This window comes from Trachurus japonicus, chromosome 14 (genome assembly GCF_045865225.1).
Source record: "Trachurus japonicus isolate A0001 chromosome 14, Traja_1.0".
Classification (NCBI taxonomy): Eukaryota; Metazoa; Chordata; class Actinopteri; order Carangiformes; family Carangidae; genus Trachurus; species Trachurus japonicus.
The window spans coordinates 23467821-23490068 of NC_140920.1; the positions used below are offsets into that span (position 1 = coordinate 23467821).

General features: G+C 42.1%; 2 protein-coding genes across 3 annotated transcripts in view; both read right to left on the reverse strand.

Moving 5' to 3' along the window:
• Positions 1 to 949: 949 nt before the first annotated feature.
• On the reverse strand, positions 950 to 18589 carry LOC146974768 (actin filament-associated protein 1-like 1). Of its 2 annotated transcripts, none has more exons than XM_085798409.1 (19): positions 18355 to 18589; positions 12166 to 12294; positions 10984 to 11064; positions 10641 to 10726; positions 10431 to 10548; positions 10251 to 10325; positions 9886 to 10097; positions 8581 to 8760; positions 8395 to 8487; positions 7679 to 7781; positions 5240 to 5395; positions 4252 to 4472; positions 3992 to 4137; positions 3789 to 3870; positions 2988 to 3096; positions 2697 to 2864; positions 2424 to 2590; positions 1897 to 2022; positions 950 to 1808 (listed from the first exon to the last, which is right to left on the reverse strand). In XM_085798409.1, exons 1-19 carry the CDS (start codon positions 18374 to 18376, stop codon positions 1782 to 1784), a joined length of 2301 nt encoding a protein of 766 aa, XP_085654535.1. In that variant the 5' UTR covers positions 18377 to 18589; the 3' UTR covers positions 950 to 1781. The 2 variants fall into 2 exon arrangements, with proteins under 2 accessions (XP_085654535.1, XP_085654534.1); XM_085798408.1 differs by having other exon boundaries at positions 10251 to 10340; positions 18355 to 18549.
• An 873-nt stretch (positions 18590 to 19462) lies between these two features.
• Positions 19463 to 22248, reverse strand: part of LOC146974769 (actin-binding LIM protein 3-like) — a 48502-nt gene continuing 45716 nt past the window's right edge. The window contains exons 20-23 of the mRNA XM_085798410.1: positions 22157 to 22226; positions 21956 to 21963; positions 21241 to 21321; positions 19463 to 20988 (exon numbers count right to left, since the gene is read on the reverse strand). Coding sequence (XP_085654536.1) covers positions 20875 to 20988; positions 21241 to 21321; positions 21956 to 21963; positions 22157 to 22226 — 273 coding nt within the window. The 3' untranslated portion in view covers positions 19463 to 20874. The remainder of the gene's footprint in view (positions 20989 to 21240; positions 21322 to 21955; positions 21964 to 22156; positions 22227 to 22248) is intronic.

Genomic DNA, 22248 nt, shown 5'->3' on the forward strand with positions numbered 1-22248 from the left:
CATCTGCAAGGTTACAAATCAGTTACAAGTCCTCTGTAAGTGGTCAAAAAGCACACAACTCTACATACTGAATAAAGTTACTGTAGGCCTACACCACGTTCACCAGATTGAACAGTGTAGCCACAAAAGTTTGTCCACCACACCTCATATTTCTGTTAGCAATGCTAACCTTCAGACGGTACAGGTAGGCTACTGTACGGTTAGCGCTGCTAGCAGAGAGGTAGCTAGCGTTAGCAACATTTACCAACAAACTCATTAGCTGATTAGTATCATACATAGTACTGAGTTAACATTGTATAGCAATTGAGGTACTTACAGGTTGAGAAGAAGTGAGTCAAGTTGGACTACTTTCTCTGCTCCTGGAGCTGCTGTCAGTAGAAGTCCAGTATTGACTGAGAGACTCAGAAATCCAGCCGTCGTCTTATCAGCTTGGACACAGGCTGATAGAGCCTGTTAAAACTTTATACATGTTTTGCCAGTCCACTACCCAACCGGGATTTGAAGCACTAATCCCCATGGTCAGTCCACCTTAGCCTTGGTCTTATCTGATTTCATTGTTGGAAGCATTTTTAACCAAAGAAAAAAGTTTTTTATTATAAGGGTACAGGAAGGCGCCATCACCTGGAGGCTGCACCTGAACGTGTCATTTAACGAGTGGTTCCTGTGTGTTGGAGGGATTCAAAGCACAGACAACACTCAGACAGGTGTGACTTCATTCTCTGCTCAGGACGCCATTACTCCAAAGAAAGCATTTGTTTTCTCCTATAAAGCTGTTTGTGTTTTCACATTATCTGCAAAAAGACAGCAACACTACACATTTTACAACACTTCATCAGGTGCTGTAATCTCATTTTGCCACTAGATGGCGTCAATGGCTCAGAATCTTTTCTTGACCCCAACCCAAGCATTCAAATAAACAACTTCACACAACTGAAGACAAGTTCCTTCATAAAGTAATCATTTACTCCAACATGTGTGTATTTGTTCATATCACTGTGACGACCAGGGAAAGCAGACACGGGCATTTATCCTCAAATAATTTCTGCTAAGAGGGGTGCAAAGGCTAATTTCCAAGATGATTGTAAAATATATCTAGATAAAGTGCAAAAGGCAAATATGAAAACAATACACATATAATGGCTAAAACCAATAATTTCACATCTCAATAACAGACATTTACTCATTTGTTTAAGGAACAGTGTCATACTCAATATCTCCCTAATGGTTTAAATACACATAACAAGATGTGAGATACTTCTCTCACTATTAATGATAATTTAAGGTAATAATTTCTATATTTTAGTTTTTCATTGTACAGTGACATGTGTAAAAGGGAATAAAAACAGTGGGTGTAGATAGGGAATCTTGCCTGTAATTCTTCACTCACAGTGTTGATGAACCACACTCTCCCTTTGCTATGCACGTCTATGAAATAATCACATTTTCACTTTCTGCAGCCCAGTGCAAATGTAAACACACATGCAAACTCGCACAAACATATACATAGTGATCCACATTAATACTGTACTGGAACATCGGTCAAGTCTGTTGTATTTACAGTGGTTGAGACAGCACCACACTGCCTGCACTTGTAGATTCTATTTTTTCTTTGGATAAGAGGAGGGAGCAACGTGTAAGAGTCTGTCCTCTGTCCTCCTTTTCTTCTTCCTCTTCTCAGCGCCACTTCTTCTTGCTCTTCATCTGTGTCTTTCTTTACACTTCCTCCTGTCACAGTTTTTTTTGTTTCCATCAATCCATCTGTCGATCCATTCATGTTAAGTCTAGGTGCCCTTCTTTGACTCCCACTCCTGGAAACCATGAGACATCATAAAGTGAGAAAAACATTTCTCTGTGCGCTTGTCATACACACACAACACACACACACACACACTGTACCTTTGCCTTCTGCATGACGTTCCCCTTGGAGGAGGCGTAGAGAGACGGAGGGCGTTTATGAAGCTCAGATGCTGCATTCACTGGCATAATCTCATTGTAAACCTTTTCAACTTTACTGCCCTGTGCCTGCACACAAAAACACACATGTCAGAAATCAGGGAACATATGAAACTAGAACATTTCCTTGCAGAAATTTTGAGAGGGCCACTGGGGTGTGATCTCCGTACCACACACCAACGTCTGAGTGTTGGTGTGTGGGGTATGTGAAACTTGGAACAGACCAATGTGGTGGAGCAGGTCTCCAAGTTTCACTTAGGCAAAGGTCACAGACCCTACACACTTACTCTCACAAACAGTACAGTATAGGTGTACTGTACAGTAGACACTGATCTCTATAAAATAGGTGCCTCAGTGCTGAGCCCCAGGGCTCTTACAACAATAAGAGGAAGAGGAAGAAGAAACATGCAGGATAATAATAGTGCCATATAGACTTCTATAGCTATGAAATTCCTCCTTTAGGTGCCTACCTTGACACTGATCTTGGTGTCAGTGGGTGGACCCAGTGCTCCTCTAGCCAATGATTTTTTCAGGTTTTCCTTTACTTCTGTCAGTCTGAGCTCTAGCTCCACCCTCTCCTCCTCCTTCTGTTTACACAGCGTCTCCAGCTCGGCTAACCGCTGTTCCACACTATGACCTGCACACACACACACACACACACACATATACACACACACACTGTTAAAACTGCAACGGTCTAAAACAGTCCAAACAGTACTGTGAGTGTAGAATTTGTTCCTGACCTGTACTACTCTTCATCCCCTCCTTCACCGCCCTCTTTTCCCTGCGGAGGGAAATCAGTGCATTCCTGAGCTCCTCCTTTTGCCTCTCCAGCTCCTCTTTCTGTGTTAGATACCGCCTGGCATCCTCCTCTGCTCGCGTCTTCCCGTACCGCCCATACTGATTCACATCTAACAGAAAAGAGAACCGCAATATAAATAGACAGAGCAATGACGGCTGAGAATGTCCCTGATTCAGTTTCCGACATGTAATTTTCATGGAGCCGATCTCATTAATTACGAAATAAGACTTACTGGAGGCATGTCTCTTAACGGCGGCCTGTTGTTCAGTTTTTTCAGAGCCCCTGCTGGAGAAGGAGGCGTGGCGTCTCACCTGGCCACCTCTGCTTTCGAAATCCCCATCCTACGGTACATAGGAGAATTACTCCATTGACAACATTCATATTTACAACTACTGTATATGTTTAAGTTTAAGAAACTCTACAATAAAAGTAATTTAGTGATTTTATTTGTATAATGTAAGTCTTTGGCTGATGTCTATTCTGATATTCAGAATATTTAAAAGCACAAATTACCATTGTACGGTAATAGACAATAACATTTTTCACATTCTGAATTTTTAATTTCTCTCAACCTCTGATACTCAACAAGGAGATGCACTGGGATACAAGTGGAGCTTAACACAACATGAAACCAAAACTAGGAGCTGTCTAATATTTAGAAAGTAGTGACTTCATCTAACTTCAATAGGAACTATGCAAATCTAATTGCTTTTCCGCTGTTTTGCTAACCCTCCACCTGGCCATGTGCATTTGTTTTTAACGAAGCCGGCAGTGTTGCAAGGTTGGTTTTCAGCCATGAGCAACAGGTGGAAGGCAGAGAGCCTCCATTCTCACTCATAACAAGTTACAAGTCATGTATTTAACCATCACAATTACTCTGAAGCTTTAATTAAGGTAAAAATGTAGCATAGCCATGGTAAACATCCTGCATCAACAGGAAGAAGAAAGATTAGGAAAGCATGGGAAAGCTTGACATCTCCAGCCAGGTTTGACAGATTTTATTGTTATTACGGCTCACAAGATGTGTCCTCACCTCAACACTTTCATAGACCTCATCATACATTCTGGAGTCTGTTGAGGCACTGCTGGACGAAGCAGTTGTGGTAGTGGCCCAGCTGATAGGAAAAAGGGGCAGAGACAGAATGTATTTCAGGATAAACGCTATAATAAGACACAGAAAACTTGAGACAAATACACGCAGAAACACACAAACAGATATTGTAGGAAGTGACTCACAGGAAGGAGTGTCTGGCAGCATGCCGTATGTCTGTTAGTGTGTCCACATCTATGTAATCATAGTGCAGCTCTTCAGGCAGAGTGGCGCTCCCGGTCTCTGCAAACAACACACCAAGCCAATGGCCAAGGTCCTCCGAGCAGCTTGCCTGATGGACACACACACAAAGACACAAATGAACCCTCCCACATTTTACTGTAGCTACTTTGCTTCCATCAAATGTTGTTGTCACAGAAAACACAATCCCTGAATTAAGTTGTACCTCTAAAGCTGCCAGTTCACTGCCTCCCTGCAGGATGCGGAAGGAGAAAGGGTGTTTGGGGCCGAGGCCGCCTGGCACCACCACCACGTCTCCCCCTTTGAGTGGCACCACAATCACTGGCGGCCGGTGATCTCCAGGGTCCTTCTGCAGGTACAGGCTTCCCCCTCGCACCACACACCAACGCTCCTTCCAAGAGCCACTCAGACACACACTGAGGTATCCTGCAGAGAGAGAAACAGAGACAGAGAATAATGAAAGAGACGAACCAATGTTAGGTAACAATCACCCCTTCCTTTCTGAGGATGCACTGTATGTGAACCTACGAGGCCTGTAGGTAATTTTAAAATGAAAGAAAAAACAACTCTAAAATTAAGTGTTTGGTTTGTCCGTTGTGGGGTAAACTGTTAGAGCCTCTTACACATTAGTCCTTTAAAACAAAGTTACATGGATAAGAACACATCTAAGCTCTGTAACATGCATACTAACAATAGTAATGATGAATTCTCCACAATTCTGGTATATTCAAAGTGCTAACAACAACAAATTTTGAGATTCTTTCATTAATTTATTTTTAGGAAACTGATTTACTGAAAAAGTATATATTTTTCTATCTATAATGATAATTATACATCTACTGTAATTCATCCAAAACTTTATCTTTAATTGCAGATTTTTTAAAGGTGTACACCAGGTAGTGAACGCTCACACTTTTCACAGTGTAAATGAAGAATACAGCCTATATTTGAGCAGTTTAGCAGAATGCAATTCTTATTTATGACACATGGAATAATTTTATAGCATGATACTAATTATTATTATGTGTTATCAGTTTTAGCCTGCATGGTTCCAAACTAAATTTCTAAACTTTCCTTTAACTTTAACATTAATGTAAAAAAAAAAAAAAGCAAAAGCAAAAAAAAAGTCTGCAAGTAGTATTACTGAGCTAGACATCCAAGCTAATCATCCAAATAGCTACTTGTGTACTCACCACTGCGTGGGTTTTCATGGGGACCAGAGGATGATGGAGGCTCTCCTGGTAAAGGTGGTTTCTTTTTGGAGAAAGTGATGATCCGATTGATTTTCTTCCCTGCCGCTCGGCTCATCGACCCGGTCAGCTCTGAGAACGCACCACGCTTCGCCCGGCCTGAAATCAAATGTACCATTGTCAGACTGTGCTGGAGCCAACAGTGTGGTGTTAAGAAGCACTTAGCATACAGCAGCTTTGGTGTACATGATGTACAACCAATAAAAAGAAATAATGTTGCCTCATCACTTAAGTAACTTTATGTATTTGTGTTTCATCAGCAGTATCCATTCTATTTTCTAATTCAAAGTAGGCTATAAAAAACTGAGCAACATTCTTGTAAAGCAACACATTTTCCACCAAGTCAGGACTTATTGAACTTCGGCATTCAATACTAACTTATTATATTTCATTCGAAAGATGTCTTTTATTTGTTCAGCCAAACCCTAGAGTGTGTTTGTGTGCTCGTGTTCACTGTACCAGGTGCTGCGACACTTTGCCCAGTTTACTTCCTATGATGTCAGTGGGACACAATTACAGGAAGAGGACAGGAAGGATGTCATATCTGCTCTGCGCCGTACTTCCTGTCTCTCCCTCTCTCTCATGTCTCTTTAAGTTCAGAGGCCTCTGGTCAGTAAACAGGTTGTCGTATTACTGAAACAATATGACTGTGTTTGACCTATATTCTGACCCAACATCATGGATCCTTTGGTTTATCCTTCCTGATTTTGTGGGTAGATAAACAATAATATTCCCTGTGCTTTTGATCACACTTTTGAAAGGGTGTCTGTGTATGTGTATATACATGCCTCTCTGTGTTTGTAAGGACTAATTTTAGTCCAAAAGAGACATTGTGAGGAAACATTGCTTGTTGAATTGTTAATTATATAATTAAGAGTAAGAACTGAGTTGAGGATTTAGTCATAGATAGTTAAGACCAAGGGCTAAGGAAGTTTTGTCCTCACAATTACATTCACACCAGCGTGTGTTTACTCTCATACAGTACATACAGTATGGAGTCTCATGTTCAAGACGCGACAGTAAGGACCTTTCTGGAAAGCGAGGATAGCCCCAACTGACTGAATTTCACAGATTTGACATAGCTAAGGTTAGGGAAAAGGGTTAAGGCCTTTGCACACTGAGTCCGTTTTTTTTCGTCCGAAATTGCCGCACGTCAAAAAATAAATTCGACCTCATGTTGTGTCAATCATGTTTACACACCGAGTCCGAAACTTTCGGCTGTCATAAACGGAACAGGTTCGATTTAATGCATTTTTCGCATCCGTGAAAAGCCTTTTGACCAATCACATCAGAGTTTCGAGGCTGGACAGAGAGAAAGAAGGGAGGGTGGGGAGGGGGGATCACCGCTGAGTGTGTGTCTGTGTGTGTGCGTGCGCCAGCCGCTGTTCACCGCTGAGTGTGTGTGTGTGTGTGTGTCTGTGTGTGTGTGTGTGAGCGTGCGCCAGCCGCTGTTCAGGATCATGGAAATTGACCGTCTTCTGTTTAATGTGTGAGCTAATAATCAATATCTTTCAAACTGGACCACTGACATCCTATAATTAACAGTTGAAGTGATCATGATAGTTCCGCTGCTCATTTACAAGCAGCAGATCCCCTCGCTACTGCGTCCTCTCAGGATGGACACTTTTTCTCTTTCATTTCTCGACAAGTGAGAGAACCACAAAGTGCATCACTGCGTGACGATTTTTGTCTCCCTCTCTGAAATTTGGAACACAAAATAAAAACGCATGCGAATAAAACGCAACGGACTCGGTGTGCAAGGAGCCTGTGCGTTTTTTGTCGGATGACGGATACGAAAAACGCATGCGAAAAAAACTGACTCAGTGTGCAAAGACCTTTAGGGTTAAAAAGTTGTATAAATAGACTTTATACAACTTTTTAACATGCACAAAATCTTTAAACAGACTTTGATGTGTAAAATCAGTGGCATTCTACCTTTACAACTTAGAGAGTTCTTAGAGAGTTAATAATATAGTTGTGTATCTAATTTAATCTAAACCAGTTGATGGTTTTAAATGATCATATATCACGGCTCTTATTTTCAAATTATATTAATTGCAAGATGCAACATGTGTTTTGAATATAAATTTAGAACCTTTACATATTGATTTGTGCTCACAAGTTAACCCCACCCATCATAAAACTAGTTCATAGACATCTGTAGGATACAGAAAATAAAGCTTTGCCTACTAAACCACGCTCACCCACTGGTATTTCTGAGAGTAATACTTCACATTGGAAAACATAAAGATACTTACACTAAAATTTAATCATATCCAGACTCAAACATGATCTAAGCATCCCCCAGCTTGTTTCAATTAAACAACTAAAAGCAAGGAAAGAATGAATAATTACAACAGCTGCTTATAAACTTAAACCTACCGAGTGTGTCAGTGGCGTCCCGTCCTGATACATGTGCAGCAGACTGACTTTCTGCTGTTGGCCCGCTGTCTGAGTCCGATGCCTGCCGATCAGACTGCAGCACCTGGTAAAAGGAAAAGCAGAAACAGACATTACTCTGCCATCCCATAAATGAGGAGAGGAGAGAATAGGAGGAGAGGAGAGGAAATATACATTTATCTGCCCTGTTTCAACAATGCATTCTGTCCTTTAACTGAGAAAATTAATGTCAAGAAAAATAAGAGAGAAGCTGCCTCATGGAATATGGTCTACAGATTATATACTCTCAAAATACTGGGTGTGACTGCCATGTCACCATGCATTCAGCTCTGTGGCTCTGCAGATGTGTGCCAAAACCTTGTTGAGGGTATGAGGCCCTTTGAACACTCGCCAGCTCAGCAACCTCAATAATGTCACCTCACTCACTGCTTGTAAACTAGAAGCCAAAGGAACAGTTGTGTCATGTGTGGGCTGAAAAAAAATGATGTCAGGATGTACAGTACAGTAGACTCAGAGTGTACTACAACTCAGTACATGAAGACGCAGACATTACATGAAGTTGTGAGGAGAAACTATTTAACTGACACAGGGAGTCCTACACAATAATAAAATTTGTGATATCACTAATTTATGCCTGGTCTGTGTGTGGGCACATCCTATGACTCCTATGACTCAAAGACAAATGCATAAAGTCAAACCTTGTCGAGCTCCAGCTTCCTCTGTATAATGGGAGAAGTGGATCCATCTGGTCCTTCAGTTTTGCTACACTGGCTGCCAACATCTTGCACCACCTGGACACAGAAAAGGAAAACCTTCACTTCCTGACACCATCACGTCTCTCCCCCACTGCTCTCGTCTGCCTCAGCATAGTGAATTGAAGGTACCTTGAGCCACCTCTGGGCCTGCTCTTTGCTCTGAACAGCCAGGACCAGAGCTTCACCTCCAGGCAAAGAGAAACGCAACTCGTGTCTCTTTTTCTTGCCCTCCTTGGGGACGTAGATGACGTTGCACAGATTGAGGGGGAGCTCTGTGTGGGGAGTGCTCTCTTTGATGCTCTTAAAACACTGGAAAAGATAAATAGTGAGATTGAGGTATGGAAAATCAGAGAAATTGAGTCCATAGTTTATTTCTGTTCAATTACCCAAGCCTGACTGTGTACTTTAATGTATCATTTAATGCTATTTCACTTTGGAACTAGTGACTCATATTGCTTTAAAGTTGCCATCCCATCCGAGAACCTTTGTTTTTATTTGAAGCTTAATTTGTATGTCATTACAACCTCTAGGATACCTTTGATGGAACAGTTCTACTTTTGCACTTAGCTTAAAAGTAATAGCAGAAATCTAACACACATTACCTCCTGACTGTGAAGTGAAATACAACAAATGTTTGATAACTAAACCAACTAAAAAAGTCTTTAATGCGGCTCTTGTTTAGACAGTTGATGAGACACAAGGTTGTAGTGTGAACTGACAAAAAAATGTGCATTACGTTAAAGGGATAGTTCAACATTTTGGCATATTGGCCCATTGCTATAATCCCTATAGTTTTAGGAGTAGGTTCGTTACCTTTAATTGTTGGTGCAAGCGATTTTTAGAATGGTGGAGCAGAGCTGCTAGCTGCTCAGAGCTATGCTACAGAGGCTCATGGGATTTCTTGGTTTCCCTCATCAAAAAAAAGTGCCAAATGTTTGATTGTCTGAGTCAACAGTCAACTGAGTCAATGACTGGTCTGAAATATAATGTGTACATGCTGTGTGTGTGTGTGTGTGTGTGTGTGTGTGTGTGTGCCACATGCTGCCTGGTGTATGAGAGCGCTGCCCCGCCCTCCTCCACTGTGACTTAATGAGCACTTAGCACTTAGTTATAGGCCACATACCCTACACATCAACACTCAGGTACACTACAGTACAGTATAGATGTCCTCACTCACGTCATGTGAAGGTGCCAGCCAATAGTTAATTGAGGACATGATGGCTGCCTGTCATGTGTCAAGTGTTAAACTTATAATTATAACTTGATGAGCAACATTTCATACACTAGTGCCACCCGTTGTGCTTCAGTGCATCCTGTACACGTCACCTCTTTGTTTTTCAGTGTAACCTGACATACTGTAACACTGGATATACATTGGAAGTTTAGTTTGAAGCTTTAATGAGACTCAATCATATTGTAGCTTCATCTATTTACCTGCAGTTTGTTGTCTCGTACAACGACCAGCTGTTTCACCCACTGGCCGAAGCGTTTCTTCCGCAGCAAGAAAGCACAGATGCGACAGTCTCTAACTGGACCATCTGGGCTCTCCTCAGCCGTCCATCTCTGAGGTTGGTCCCGCCCCTTTGCCTCCTCATCCTCTTCCTCATAAGACTCATAGGAACTGCTCAGAGCATCTGAGTCATTGTCTGAACGCCAAAAGTAAAATGTGTGATTAATTCACCAAACATCCACAGAGAGCTTCTGACTGAGTTCACTCATGGATTCCACAAACTTTCATGTGTGTACTGTCGTAAGAATGAATTGCTACTATGAGTAAGTGCAGCCCATCGTAGACTCACAAGAGTTTTTGGGAGGACCATTGATCCTGGTGGTTGGGTAGTTATTGTCAGCATCTTCATAGTAAGCATCCTCCACTGAGTTCATGGAAGCTACAGGTGAAAAGAGTCAAGATGAGTAAAAAAAAAGAAGCTATAAGAGTCCTTAATGTGCAGATTTTGGAATGTGTGTTCAGTACTGACTGTGGATATTGGCGGTAAAGTACTGAGGGGTGGATCCAGGATCCAGAGGAACTGCCTCTTCATAGTAGTCATCGGGGAGGGGCGTGGTTGGCAGAGGAGGTGGCGTGTCAGTCGGTGTCTGAAGAACGAAGGTGAAGGTTAAACCACAACTTTAGTTACAAGGACGATAAAGACAGGGGGAGAGTCACGAACATGTTGAAAGTTACTCACAGATCTATTGGTCTTAGTCTTCTCCTCTTCCTCTTTGTGCTCCTTCTGCTCCACTGGCGATGCACTGAGCATGTTCAAATCACAGTCTGGTGAAATGGAAAAAAGAAATATGTGTAACTGTGCTTTAAATAAAATCTGTGGACATGAATTATACATTATAACATCTGACAAGTTGTCCAAATGTTTATGACATGTTGTAATTTCACAAATCATTGCTTGACTTGACTAACTCCAACAGTTAAATATACCATACAAAAGTCTTTTAGCTGATTGTTGTAATGATCATTTCCACAGACTTCTGAACATTGAACTGGCTTAACAGCACTTCGAGGGTGTCACTCACCAAAATCTTCAAACAGAGACTCTACAAAGCTTGTGCCATTGCCATAGAGACAGCTGTTCATGTAGACATCTGATCCATTGACTGTAAAAAGATAAATTGGGAATTAGAGGTAGGATCAGAGATTGAGCAAGGATTGTGGCCTACGCTGAGGCGAGGAGAGACAGGATTACCAGATGCAGCAAACAGAGCTCTGCGTGCCTGCTAAGTACTGAACTATCTGCACCGACCTGAGACCTACACAGGGCGACACAAGAGCACAAATCTCCAGACTTTGTGGAAGTTTTTATGACATGAAGTTTTAGTCTGCTGCAAGATCACTTTGATTCATTCCAATATTAGTTGTAGGATGTTTTGCTTTTCTCCTTTCTTTGACCTCCGCTCATTATCCTCTTTAAACTTTACAATTCATTATCCTCTTACATCAATCCATTTATCCTCTTCAACATCCTGCACTCTCAGGGATAGACCAGGATCTAATGTAAACACCTCAGTAGGATTTGATGTTGTGGAGACGGCTTTTTTTTTTGCATGTCTCCAACAACAATTCCTCTCTTGTCCCTTATGCATTGTCGAGCAGTTGCAGTCTGGTTAGATTATAATAGGAAGGTTGCACCATTGCAGAAAGAAATGAGCCAAATAAAAAGAAATGCTTGATTTGTGTCTAAATAAACATTGCTGTAGTCACTTTGAACCAGTTTCTCAACTCTGAAATGCCTTGGCTGAAATGCTGCCAGTTGTTTCAAAATGAATTCATGCAGCTGAAAGACCACAAGCATGCTCCGTCAAGTTCCCAGGGAAAAATAAAAGTCACCGATCTAATTTAGAGTCTGGTCTTATTTTAATAACCTCATTTATTTCTCTCTGTAAGGAACAGGATTTTTTAACATTTGTTTGTTCATGTTCTTCCTATTGAAACAGATATTTGCAGATACTTTTGCTGTGTCGAACATACAGTAGCTTCTAAGTGCTGCCAGAAACTTGATCATGTGAGGAGACTCAGAGATAACATTAGTGTAAAGAATAATTTTTTTTTATAAAAGCAATGTAATGCTTTGAGCCCACTGCAGTCCACTCCACAAATGTAAATGTATGCTAGCTAAAATGTATGATTGGAGCAAAGTAAAAACAACTTGACGTGTATTGTGAAAAAAAATAAAAATAAAAATAATGATAATGTTGTACCTGACAGCGGCAATGAGTCCAGGATGTTGCGTATGGAGGCCATCTTTTCAGCGGTTGCAGGGCTGACTGTCTCATGGTCCAGCATCTTCAGAAGAGAGCCCAACTCATTTACAAGTCGCTCCATCACCACTGGAAAAAACAAAACACAGCAAACATATGAGTTGGGTTTGCAAAACTACATTCAAATACTCTCTGGTGTTGAGCACAATCAGGTCATTATGTGAGAGGTCACAGACAGTACTGTAAGGTTAAAATGCTTTTGCCATTACACCAAGTGCGTCAAATATCTATTTAACGCATGTATGCAAGGCCGTGCAGAACACAAGTGGCTGCTCAAGAGGGGCATTTACTGTAGGAGCTCAGCCCCACCGCCTGTTGCAACAGCTGAGAGGGAGGAGAGATTTAGCATCCAAACATTTCATCCCATTCATTGTTTCCGTCACAGAGTCGGACTTTGAGTTTTTTGTGCTTTGAGTTTTCTGTGTCTTTGTCTCTGCAGTACCGCAGCAGATCAAATCCTACTTTGAGTTTGGATATTTCAAGCTTTCTTTGAAAAAAAATGTTTTCATGTTCAACTCCTGACATCCTGTGTGTGTGTGTGTGTGTGTGTGTGTGTGTGTGTGTGTGTGTGGGCGCACTTTGTTGACCTTGACATTGTTCCAAACAGCCTGACACACTCTCACACATCCTGCTTGCTCAGAGCTGACAGAGGTTGGGGTGGTGGTGGTGGTGGTGGTGGTGGGGGAGTCAGAGAGACAAGAAGGTGAGGAGAAGGAAGAGGAGGAGGAGGAGGAAGAGGAGGAGGGGGTCAGCATGTTTCCTTCCTTTAAGGAAATGGAGCCAAAGTAAAGAGGGAAATCTGCAGTTCCAATAGAGATAGAAGGATGTGGTTAGCAGACTGGCCTTGGTCCATTGAAGTGTTCACTCATTCATGAGAGAAGTTTGACGTTTTGTGGCTGTGGTGCAACGGTGTTAGGTGACCAAGGCTGAGCTTTAATTAAATACTGACTCTTGGTCACCACTTATACAATTCATTATTTTTCTTGCCACGGCACAGGTGGAGTGGATCAGTTTAATGGTTCCAGTGGAAAGTTTTATTGTCCCATGATGACCTGTGTGCTTTTTGAGTATCTCTTCCCACTTTTTGTCATTCTAGGCAATAGCATTGTCACATTTATGATGTAATTTCCCACCAAATCCAAAAAGGACAAAGGTTGATAGGAAGTTCGAGGACAGGAAGTGTATCCTACAAATGTCACAAAGTGGAGTTTGAAAACGACAGTGTGTTGTCCATTGAGAAAGTCATTCACTTCTTTTATAAATCCTCTCCAGCAAAAAGTTTTCTTGTCATTTGTCATTCATTTTTATTTTGCTTATGAAGAACTATTCTCATATCATTGCTAAATTCGCCAATTTCTCTATGATCAATCAGATGATAAAATGAACGTGAAAAATATGAAACATTAAGTTTTTGTTTGAAGGTGACATAATCTGCAAATTGTGAGATAGAAGTGATGCAAAGTTTATGTTTGAAAAATGAAAAACTCTCTCACACAGAGTAAAGACAGAGACAGAGAGAAAGGCCTTTACACTCCCATAAGCCCTTTCCGCCGCCGTCCTGCTTTGACAATACTCTATTGTCTCCACAAGGGCCAAAATTAGACGACCACAATGGTCTGCTAGACCAGAGCAAACAATACAATGTCAGAAACCCCTCCAAAAAAACAAAACAGGAACCAACACACACACACACATGGTCAGTGTGGGGCGTGGCGCGACACAGCTGCATCGTCTCGATCCACAGGCATTCAGGGCTAAAGGATATATCTCCAGCAGCTGTGTGTGTGTGTGTGTGTGTGTGTGTGTGTGTGTGTGTGTGTGTGTGTGTGTGTGTGTGTGTGTGTGTGTGAGTGTGTGTGTGAGCACACCGTTTCTCAGCCAGCAGCTGTGGTTTCCTGTCTTAGCTGTCGACAGAAGCTACTCTCCGCTCCTTCCTCATCAAGACTCTCTCCTTCATCCTCCTCTTCCTCCCACTTTCCCCTCTTTCTCTTTTTCCATGTCTCTCTCCATCCCGCTGTGTCTGCCTCTGTCCCAACATCCTCCATCACCCCAAACTTCCCCTTCTATCTCTTGTTTTCCCCTTCATATCTTCTAAACACCATCCTCACTTCATGCTCCATCTATCAAAGAGTTTCTCTGCACATCACAGCTGTTTTACCTCCTCACCTCTCATTTCTCAAGCTAAAAACAAACAACAAAGAAGTGAAAAGTGCAGCCGATTGGTGTAAACAAAGCCAGTAGCAGGCTTGAAGAGTTGCTGCCTTTGGTCTATTTTCTGTTCCTTGCAGTCTAACTTTACACAGTCAAGGGCATCGATGCATTTCTCCCTCTCTAGCTCTCCCTCTCTCTCATTCTCTTGAGGGACCGGAGGGTTCAGAGGCTGAGAATCAGCTGTTCTGGAGGCTTGTGGTCGGTCTCACCCACAGAGGGATCTTTGTAACCCCCCATTCCACACGCGCGCACACACACACACACATGGCACAAATTTCCTCTTCGAATCCATTTCTTTTTCACTGGTGGACACAGACATTCGGTTACACACTGAAACTATTAATTTGTACTTATACGGCATCCCAAACACAGTCCACAAGACTTACTTTATAAAATGCATTGTGTTTGTGCTTTTACATGCATTTTTGTGTTTCCGCAGACAGGCTTCCCGAAGAAGGTCAGTCATGAGACCTGCGCCATGCGACTCTCATTTGAACTGATTTAGCGTGTTTGCTTGCAGCGTAGAACAAAACAACTCCTCTGCACGGCTGCTGTTTATCTGGCCACATAATGCTGCTGATGGGCGGCAGGCCCACAGAGGACTCATCTGTCACCCCTCCTAATCTGAGGCTTTCACTCCCAACCATTACACATCTTCCGCATCAGTCACACCAAGTCAAGCCTGAAACCTCCTCCTTGATGTGCCTTTCCCGGCCCGTATGAGAAGTCCATAGCATGACTGTTCAATATGTACTTTTCATGCTTCTAAGAAAATTTCAAGAAACTCATATTTTTGCACCACAGCAGGCCTCCTCTTCCTGCCTCCCCCACACTCCCAGAGGCTGAGGTCTCTCCCCATCCCACATACTCCCCTCCACTCCTTCCTTTTTAACTCCTCTCCTTCATCTCGCCCCTCCAGACACCCGTCCTCTTCAGACAGGAGGTCAGAGTTCAGCCCTTGGTCGCCCCAGCAGCTCCCTCCAGAACAAAAGTCTGCTTCAGAGATTCAGCGTCCCCCTAATTCATATTTTCGTGACAACAGTAGATGGTGTCACCACTCGCCCCGAGGTTAGCCATTCAGTCAGATGCTTTAAAAAGTCCCCTCAAAAAAAAAAAAAACCCAGCAAGCTGGCAAGAGCTTTAAAAAGAAACAGCTGGGGAGAGAAGTCGTGGAATTTTCTATTTTTCACATTCTTTCTGTATCTTATCACTTTCCTCAAACTGCAAGCGCTGAGGACACACAGGAAACAGACGGGCACTGCGCTGGCTCACACGCTGTGGTACAGCAGAGTTGTAGTCCAGGCCCAGGCTGCTGTGGTGCTGCGGTTCCACCTGGTATTCAGCCACAGATAAGGAACCATTGAGCCACTGGAGAGCATGGGGCAGCCACATGCTCTGCTTTAATGAGTTTACTGAACACTGTGATACCATGTCTCCTTGTGTCTCTGGCTAACTGGAAACAGGGGAGACAGGTATAATGCACATAACAACACTTCTGAAGCTCACTGAGCAACATGTCATATACAATTCAAACAAAAAACAAAGTCTACAAACAACAAACGACTAGGCAAATGCTACAGTAGCTGTTTACCTATGCTTCCAGGAGGAAGGCTGACTTCTATTATACGATATTTTCTGGTTTAATGCCCTGTCCCTCTCATACCGGGGACAGGAAGGTGAGGGAAAGATGGGATGACATGCAGCAGGGGGACGTGAGTTGGATTTGTGCCTGGGCTGCTGCGGTAAGGACTAAGCCTTAATGGTACCCACTCCACCAGTGGCGCTCCATCCATCAGTTGCTGTGTGTTGTATTGTCATTTTAGAAGTTGAACACAAACAGTGATCTTGTGCTTTGCAAGAAAACATTAGTTTTGAGACAAATGGGTCACATGTCACATAATTAAAGTGTCACTCAGCAGCTGAAAAACACTGAACTCCAACATATCTGATTAAAAAAAACAAAGTGTATAAAAAAACAATTGTGGGTTTTTACAATAGGATACCCATCCATGCATTAGCTGTACTGCTTATCCATGCAGCCTGGAGCCAATCCCAGCTGACATTGGGCAACAACAGGGTCACATTAGGTTATGTGCTGGACTATTGCGTGTCTTTCTCATTCAATTTTTAGTGGAATTTTTTCCAATTACATAACTTCATTACTGAAACGACTGTTGTTATCATTTCCCTTCAACACATGCATGCAAAAATTGCCTCTTTTTTTACCCTTTTTTTCAGTGATGGTGTTTCCGTGGAGTGATAACCCTCAACCGGACAAAACACAATACAGCTGTTTTCCTGTTTGCTATAGGAGTGTTATCAGCACATCAATTTAGTTTCTGCCCATGACTGGCTGGACATGCACATACCTGCTGCTTTAGATGTCTCTACCCTGAATATGGAGTACACTTACAGTAACTGCAGTGCATCAACAATAGCAGCTCAATATGACTTAGAACTATATGACAGAAACTAATACCACCTCACTGGGCGGGTGGGAGTGACTGGTAGAGGAGGAGAAGGAAAAGGGAAGAGGAAATGACAGGGAACCATGTTCGAGGTCAAGGCTTGTGATAACAGCTTTTACCGCTATCAGTTGTATGAATTGTTTTTTCTTAAAGTCATTTAAAAAGTCCATATGAGAACAGTCTGGCCTGTGTTTTATCACCATCCAACTGATTTTTTTCCTTTCTTTTTTATAACTTTAATTCAATTTAATGTCTTCCATTTGTTGCAGCAGTTGTGATACTGGCCCAGAACTCCATTGCTAATTACTCTATTTTTTCTCACACAGGGAGAACATATTTTCTTCTTCACTGAACAGCTGCACAAGTGTTTGGCCACAAAAACACTTTGGTTATACTGCATATGATCTGCTTGTGCCTCACAGGCATTTTAGCATCGTCTGATTCAGTGTCTCAGTGTCATTGTTTACTTGAACAAAGCAGCCTTCCTTAAGGTTATTACTCACACCTGTGATTTTTCCCTCTATGAAAAGAAAACGACTGTTGGCAAGCAATGCTAGTGAGAAAATCCTTTTAAACTGCAGCCATTTAGTCAATAGCGCTTAAAAAATACAATAATACAATGTTATCTTCAACACCATCAGCATCAGGGAATTATAATTGCGATAGTCTCAGGGGCTGTATTTGTGTTCAGTGTCAGCAGTTCAAAGTGAGCTTTGTTTCTAATAATAGTCCAAGCTCTTATTTTTAACTCCATTTGTCCCTCTATTTAAGGGAATTCACATCGTTTTGTGCGGAAATTCATACCATGCCTAAATAATAACGGGCTCATTAGACCAATTAAGTGCAGGCAACGTGATTGGCTGTTTTGATGGGGAGCACAAATGGATGTTTTCCCCGTCTAATTATCTCCCATTGTTTCCTAAACCCCAGAATTTCAGTTCAACCCGCGGCCTCATCACCTGGTGTCACATAAATGCAGCTTCCTGTTTCCAATAAGTTGCCTGGAGGCGTCGGAACAGAGCGTCCATTGAGCCGCCGCCTCTCTCTCCTCCAACAGGGCACTTCTCTGTTGGCGCCTCGTTGCATCACTCTACCTGCGCGAGGACACCGCCTCCTCCATCCACTCACCGCGCGCTAACCGGCGTGAAGGTGTATGACATCATCATCCTGCCGTTACTCCAGCGGTCCACCGGGAGTTTGATAAACTGACTGATGGAGCGCCCTCTTAAATACAGTATCTCCTTTGTTATAAATATGACCATGTTGCCTTTATTATGGAGAGTTCCTCAGAGGCAACATCTGTAACCAGTGGACTTTCAATGTATTTTATCTTGTTGTGCCTTTGTCCCTGTTTTAATTTGGCCTCGTCTCAAAAGTTTTAGGCTCGTCGGTTACTGTAGCTCTTTGTCGAGGATAAACATGAACATATGTGACAGAAAACGTTACTCACCGCTCTGCCGTTTGGGCTCCATGTCTGAGATGTTTACAGTGGCTCACCCTGAGTGTTTCCGGTTACAATATTCCTTTGGCAGTGTCATAAACATGTGAAATAAAAAGTTACGGTCGTTCCCATGTGAGACGTGTCCGCCACAGACACAGCGGAGCTCTGCGAGCCTCTGAGCGGACAACTGACTCAGAGTGGCCGCTGGAGTTTATAGTTTGACTCGGCGACCAGCCGCTCCATCACCGCGGGCTCCGCTGGGTCCTAGCGCCAGCCCGTCACTACAGAGCTACTATGTTTGGTTCACCACACATTTTCCTGCTATGAATCGTAAAAAGACACATGTCTAACCCTAACCCCAATACGTTGTTTCCATTACATTTCTGCCAATAGTGTAATATAGTATTTCCATTTCGTGCTGCTTTACAGATTAAGGCTTATTACTATGTAGGTATTATAAATTAAATGTTTTACATGCAACCCTAACCCATGCAAAACATTTTAATAGTTTTTATAAAAAACGCCCATGCACACAAATTTGAACCAACAACATTATTTTTACAAAATGTTGAAGTACCATAAACTATGATAATATAACTCATTTTAACTGGTTTCCCACTTTTTCTTTGCAAGACTGTACTTTTCCTGGTGAGTTACTGGATAATTTTGCCCCCATAAGATTAAAAAATATGTATAGGCTATACATAATAATATAACAATAAATAAAACAACGTTATTGAGTAAATAAGTGGCTGTATTTTTTCCTAAAGGTTGGGCACATCTGGTCTAACTAAGGTGAGTACATTTGAATTATGATAGCCATGTTGGTATCAGTTACTGTAGTGTCTTGGTTTGTGCTCCAGCCAAGAATGTCATAATGAGAATTACCTTGATTTTCCATGACAAAAAAATGAGTCTGCCTTCAACATGAGACAAAAGAGGTGAAGGTTGAATTAATTTCTATTGCAATGTTGTATAATGTTGGATTGGATATTCCTGGATTTGGACTTGATCCTTTTAAACACCCACTGACCTAATGACCCATAAACCCCCCAAGTCATATGCCGATTCACCATCACCACCATCATCATATGAAAAATAACAGTAACAAAGGGAATCAATTATTAAATCATTTATTCAGAAGTCGTAGTCACAGACACTGGGTAGTAAATCATAATTGTTAGTCCAGTAAATCAAAATTGAGTTAGTTTGACACAGTCAATGTGGTGAACGTGATTGTTTCAGACCTGTAAACACAAACACACACGCACACAAACTATACCTACTTATATGTAAGTGAGCACCACTCCTCCATCTATTACACTCAGTTACAACACTCCTGCACCTTCTGTTTCTATTAAACCCATCTCAGCTCAGACAGGATCTCTCACACCCCTCTGTCACAAACACAAATCCTTTCTTCACACTTTCCGTCTGCAAGACTTGTCTAATCTTTTTCGGTTTTCTTTGTGAGCGGTTTCCGCTTGCATCTTTCTTTGTTTACCCTTCCACACATTCTTTCCCTTGTTCCTTCCTCCTTTCCTCCATCCTTCCTTTCCTCCTTTACAAGTCATTTGCCGTTCTCACAAACACACGCACACACTTTTCAGTCTGATTTAATTGTAAGCAGATGAAATTCTGAGCTGCAAGTACAAGCTGACAAAAAAAATCTTGAAATAAAATAAGTGAAAGATAAATACCATATTTTAAAGTGTCTTTCACATTCAAACCTGTATCTAACATCTCTGAGCTTGCAACCATGACACAGGTCATTCACATTAAATCTTGCAACCACATCATGTTTTAAAAAAAAGAAAACACTTCAGAGAACCGTACAGTCTATTCATAGAAATCAACTCTAAACAACCATATGGCTTCAAATATCAAAAATCAAACACATGCCCGCAATAAAAAAAAAAAGAGGAAAACTTTTGGTTTCAGTGTTAGCACATTATAAAAACACCATTGTGTACATCATGCTCAGTGACTGTCACACTACGCTGGTCTGCTTGTCCTGTCAGCTTTATGAGCCACAAAGATTCTGTTTGTGTTTGTGACTCCCTTTTTTGCCTCCATTACTGTAACATACCAGTGTATGTGAGGGAGCCACTTTCCTAAACTGTGGCAGACCGTCACAGTGTGATGTCAGACTGCCAGCGTGATGCTCGTGTTCACACACCACCATCTGCTGGCAGGAGAGGGAGAAGCAGACAGCACCTCACCTTACTTGTGGACTTGTCAGCTCCAGTGTGACTGCTGAATCAGGAAGTCATCACTTGACCCATTTTGGTCAGTATTGCTTAAGCGGTCCGAGCGCACACTAGTTTAAGGTTGTCGAGAGCAGGAGGCCTGTGTTGGGTTCAGCGGCCCTGCTTTTGCCACCTCAATGGAAGAGAGACTTCCCCCCCCCCCAAATTTCCTCTTCCACTGATACACTAGGTCAGTCTGGGTCAGTGGGCCTGTGTGGAGCCTACACTGCTGTGGCAGTGGACCTGCACTGGGTCAGACTGTCCCTGTGGCGTAATTCACTCAAAACAGTCGCACCTGTTTCTTTAGTTCGTTCTTTTTCCACTGAGCAAGACGGTCGAAGGCAGACATGGACATGCCAAAGACTCTGTAGAACTCCTCTGGTGAGAGGTGACGCTGTGAGGAGAGGAGATGGAGAAGGAGAGGGTCAGAAAATGTTTACCATACATTCATAAAACTTGGAGGAAAAAACGCTGTCAAAGGTGAGAACATCTATGGAGACAACAAAATCTGCCATAAGGCTCTTTGAAATGTTATCTCACTGCATACCACACTTTATAGGGTCTACATGTGGATTTTAGTGTTGTTGTTGTCGTCAGTGTGTTGATGTATTGTAAGGAGCAGAGTGAGGCCCTGTTACCAGTTTACCTCCAGTCTGGCTCGGTCCACGTCACTGGGGAGACGCTGCTGCCCTCTGACAGACACCACCAGGGCTTCATATGGGTAGATCTAACACAGAAATAAACACTGAAATTATTATTATGATCATTATTGCTATTTCATTAATTCATTGCCACGAGGAGAGATTTTTCATTCTGTCACCCTCCAGTGGCCACATGCAGTAATGACACTTGACAGGGGCTAAAATAAATACATGTAAAACAAATCTCTTTCTTTAAATGATAAAAAAAAATTCTTTCAATTATTTTCTCCCCTTTTTTCATGAATAAAGAGAGAGGAGTTTTAATGAGGCTGTACACCACATAAAAACAGTTGATCTGAAAATAGCCCCAATTTCTTCCTCATATACATGATGAGAAAAAATTATACTTATAAAGTTTAATGCAAATAAAAGAAACTATTCCTGAATGAGTTTCACACAATGATGGGTTGAAACATTGCAGTGACTAATTCCCTGGAAAACCTAGAAGAAGATTTAAAAAAAAAAAAAAAAATTTATACCAGCGTTGATAAATTGAGCTTCACAAATTTACACTGGGTCAAATGGGTGAGTGAGATGGATTCACCACTCAGTGTGAACTTTAACAGGAAACACATCATCATCCTTATCTATCATCCTCTGATCCAGACCTTTCAGTCTCAGCTCAGTCACACTGCAGTGGCTCTGGTGAGAGGATCTTACCTTGTACTCTGAAAGAAAAAGGACGAGAGATACAGCCGTGAGTTATCTGAGCTGCTGCATTCACTGACACCTCGACTGTACGTCACTGCTGCACACACACGCTGAACAACAGTGAATTATATGAATCAGGCGGGCAAAGTAAATCAGGAGAAAACTAGAAGAATTAGGGTTAAGCAGACTAAATCTGTACAATAAGCTTACCTCTGATCTGCCAATTAACTGCATTACTGCTGTCATACTGGTAATAATCTGCACCCGCACTCCCAGGCTGCTGGAACAAAACAAGACCAGTT

Excerpts from the sequence above, each read along its gene's own strand:
- LOC146974768 (XM_085798408.1), bottom strand. The coding sequence starts at position 18,376 with ATGGAGCCCAAACGGCAGAGCG. Across the intron at positions 11,065-12,165 it reads GGACTCATTGCCGCTGTCAG|TCAATGGATCAGATGTCTAC; the intron begins GTACAACATTAT and ends ATCTTTTTACAG. Across the intron at positions 1,809-1,896 it reads ACGTCATGCAGAAGGCAAAG|GAGTGGGAGTCAAAGAAGGG; the intron begins GTACAGTGTGTG and ends CATGGTTTCCAG.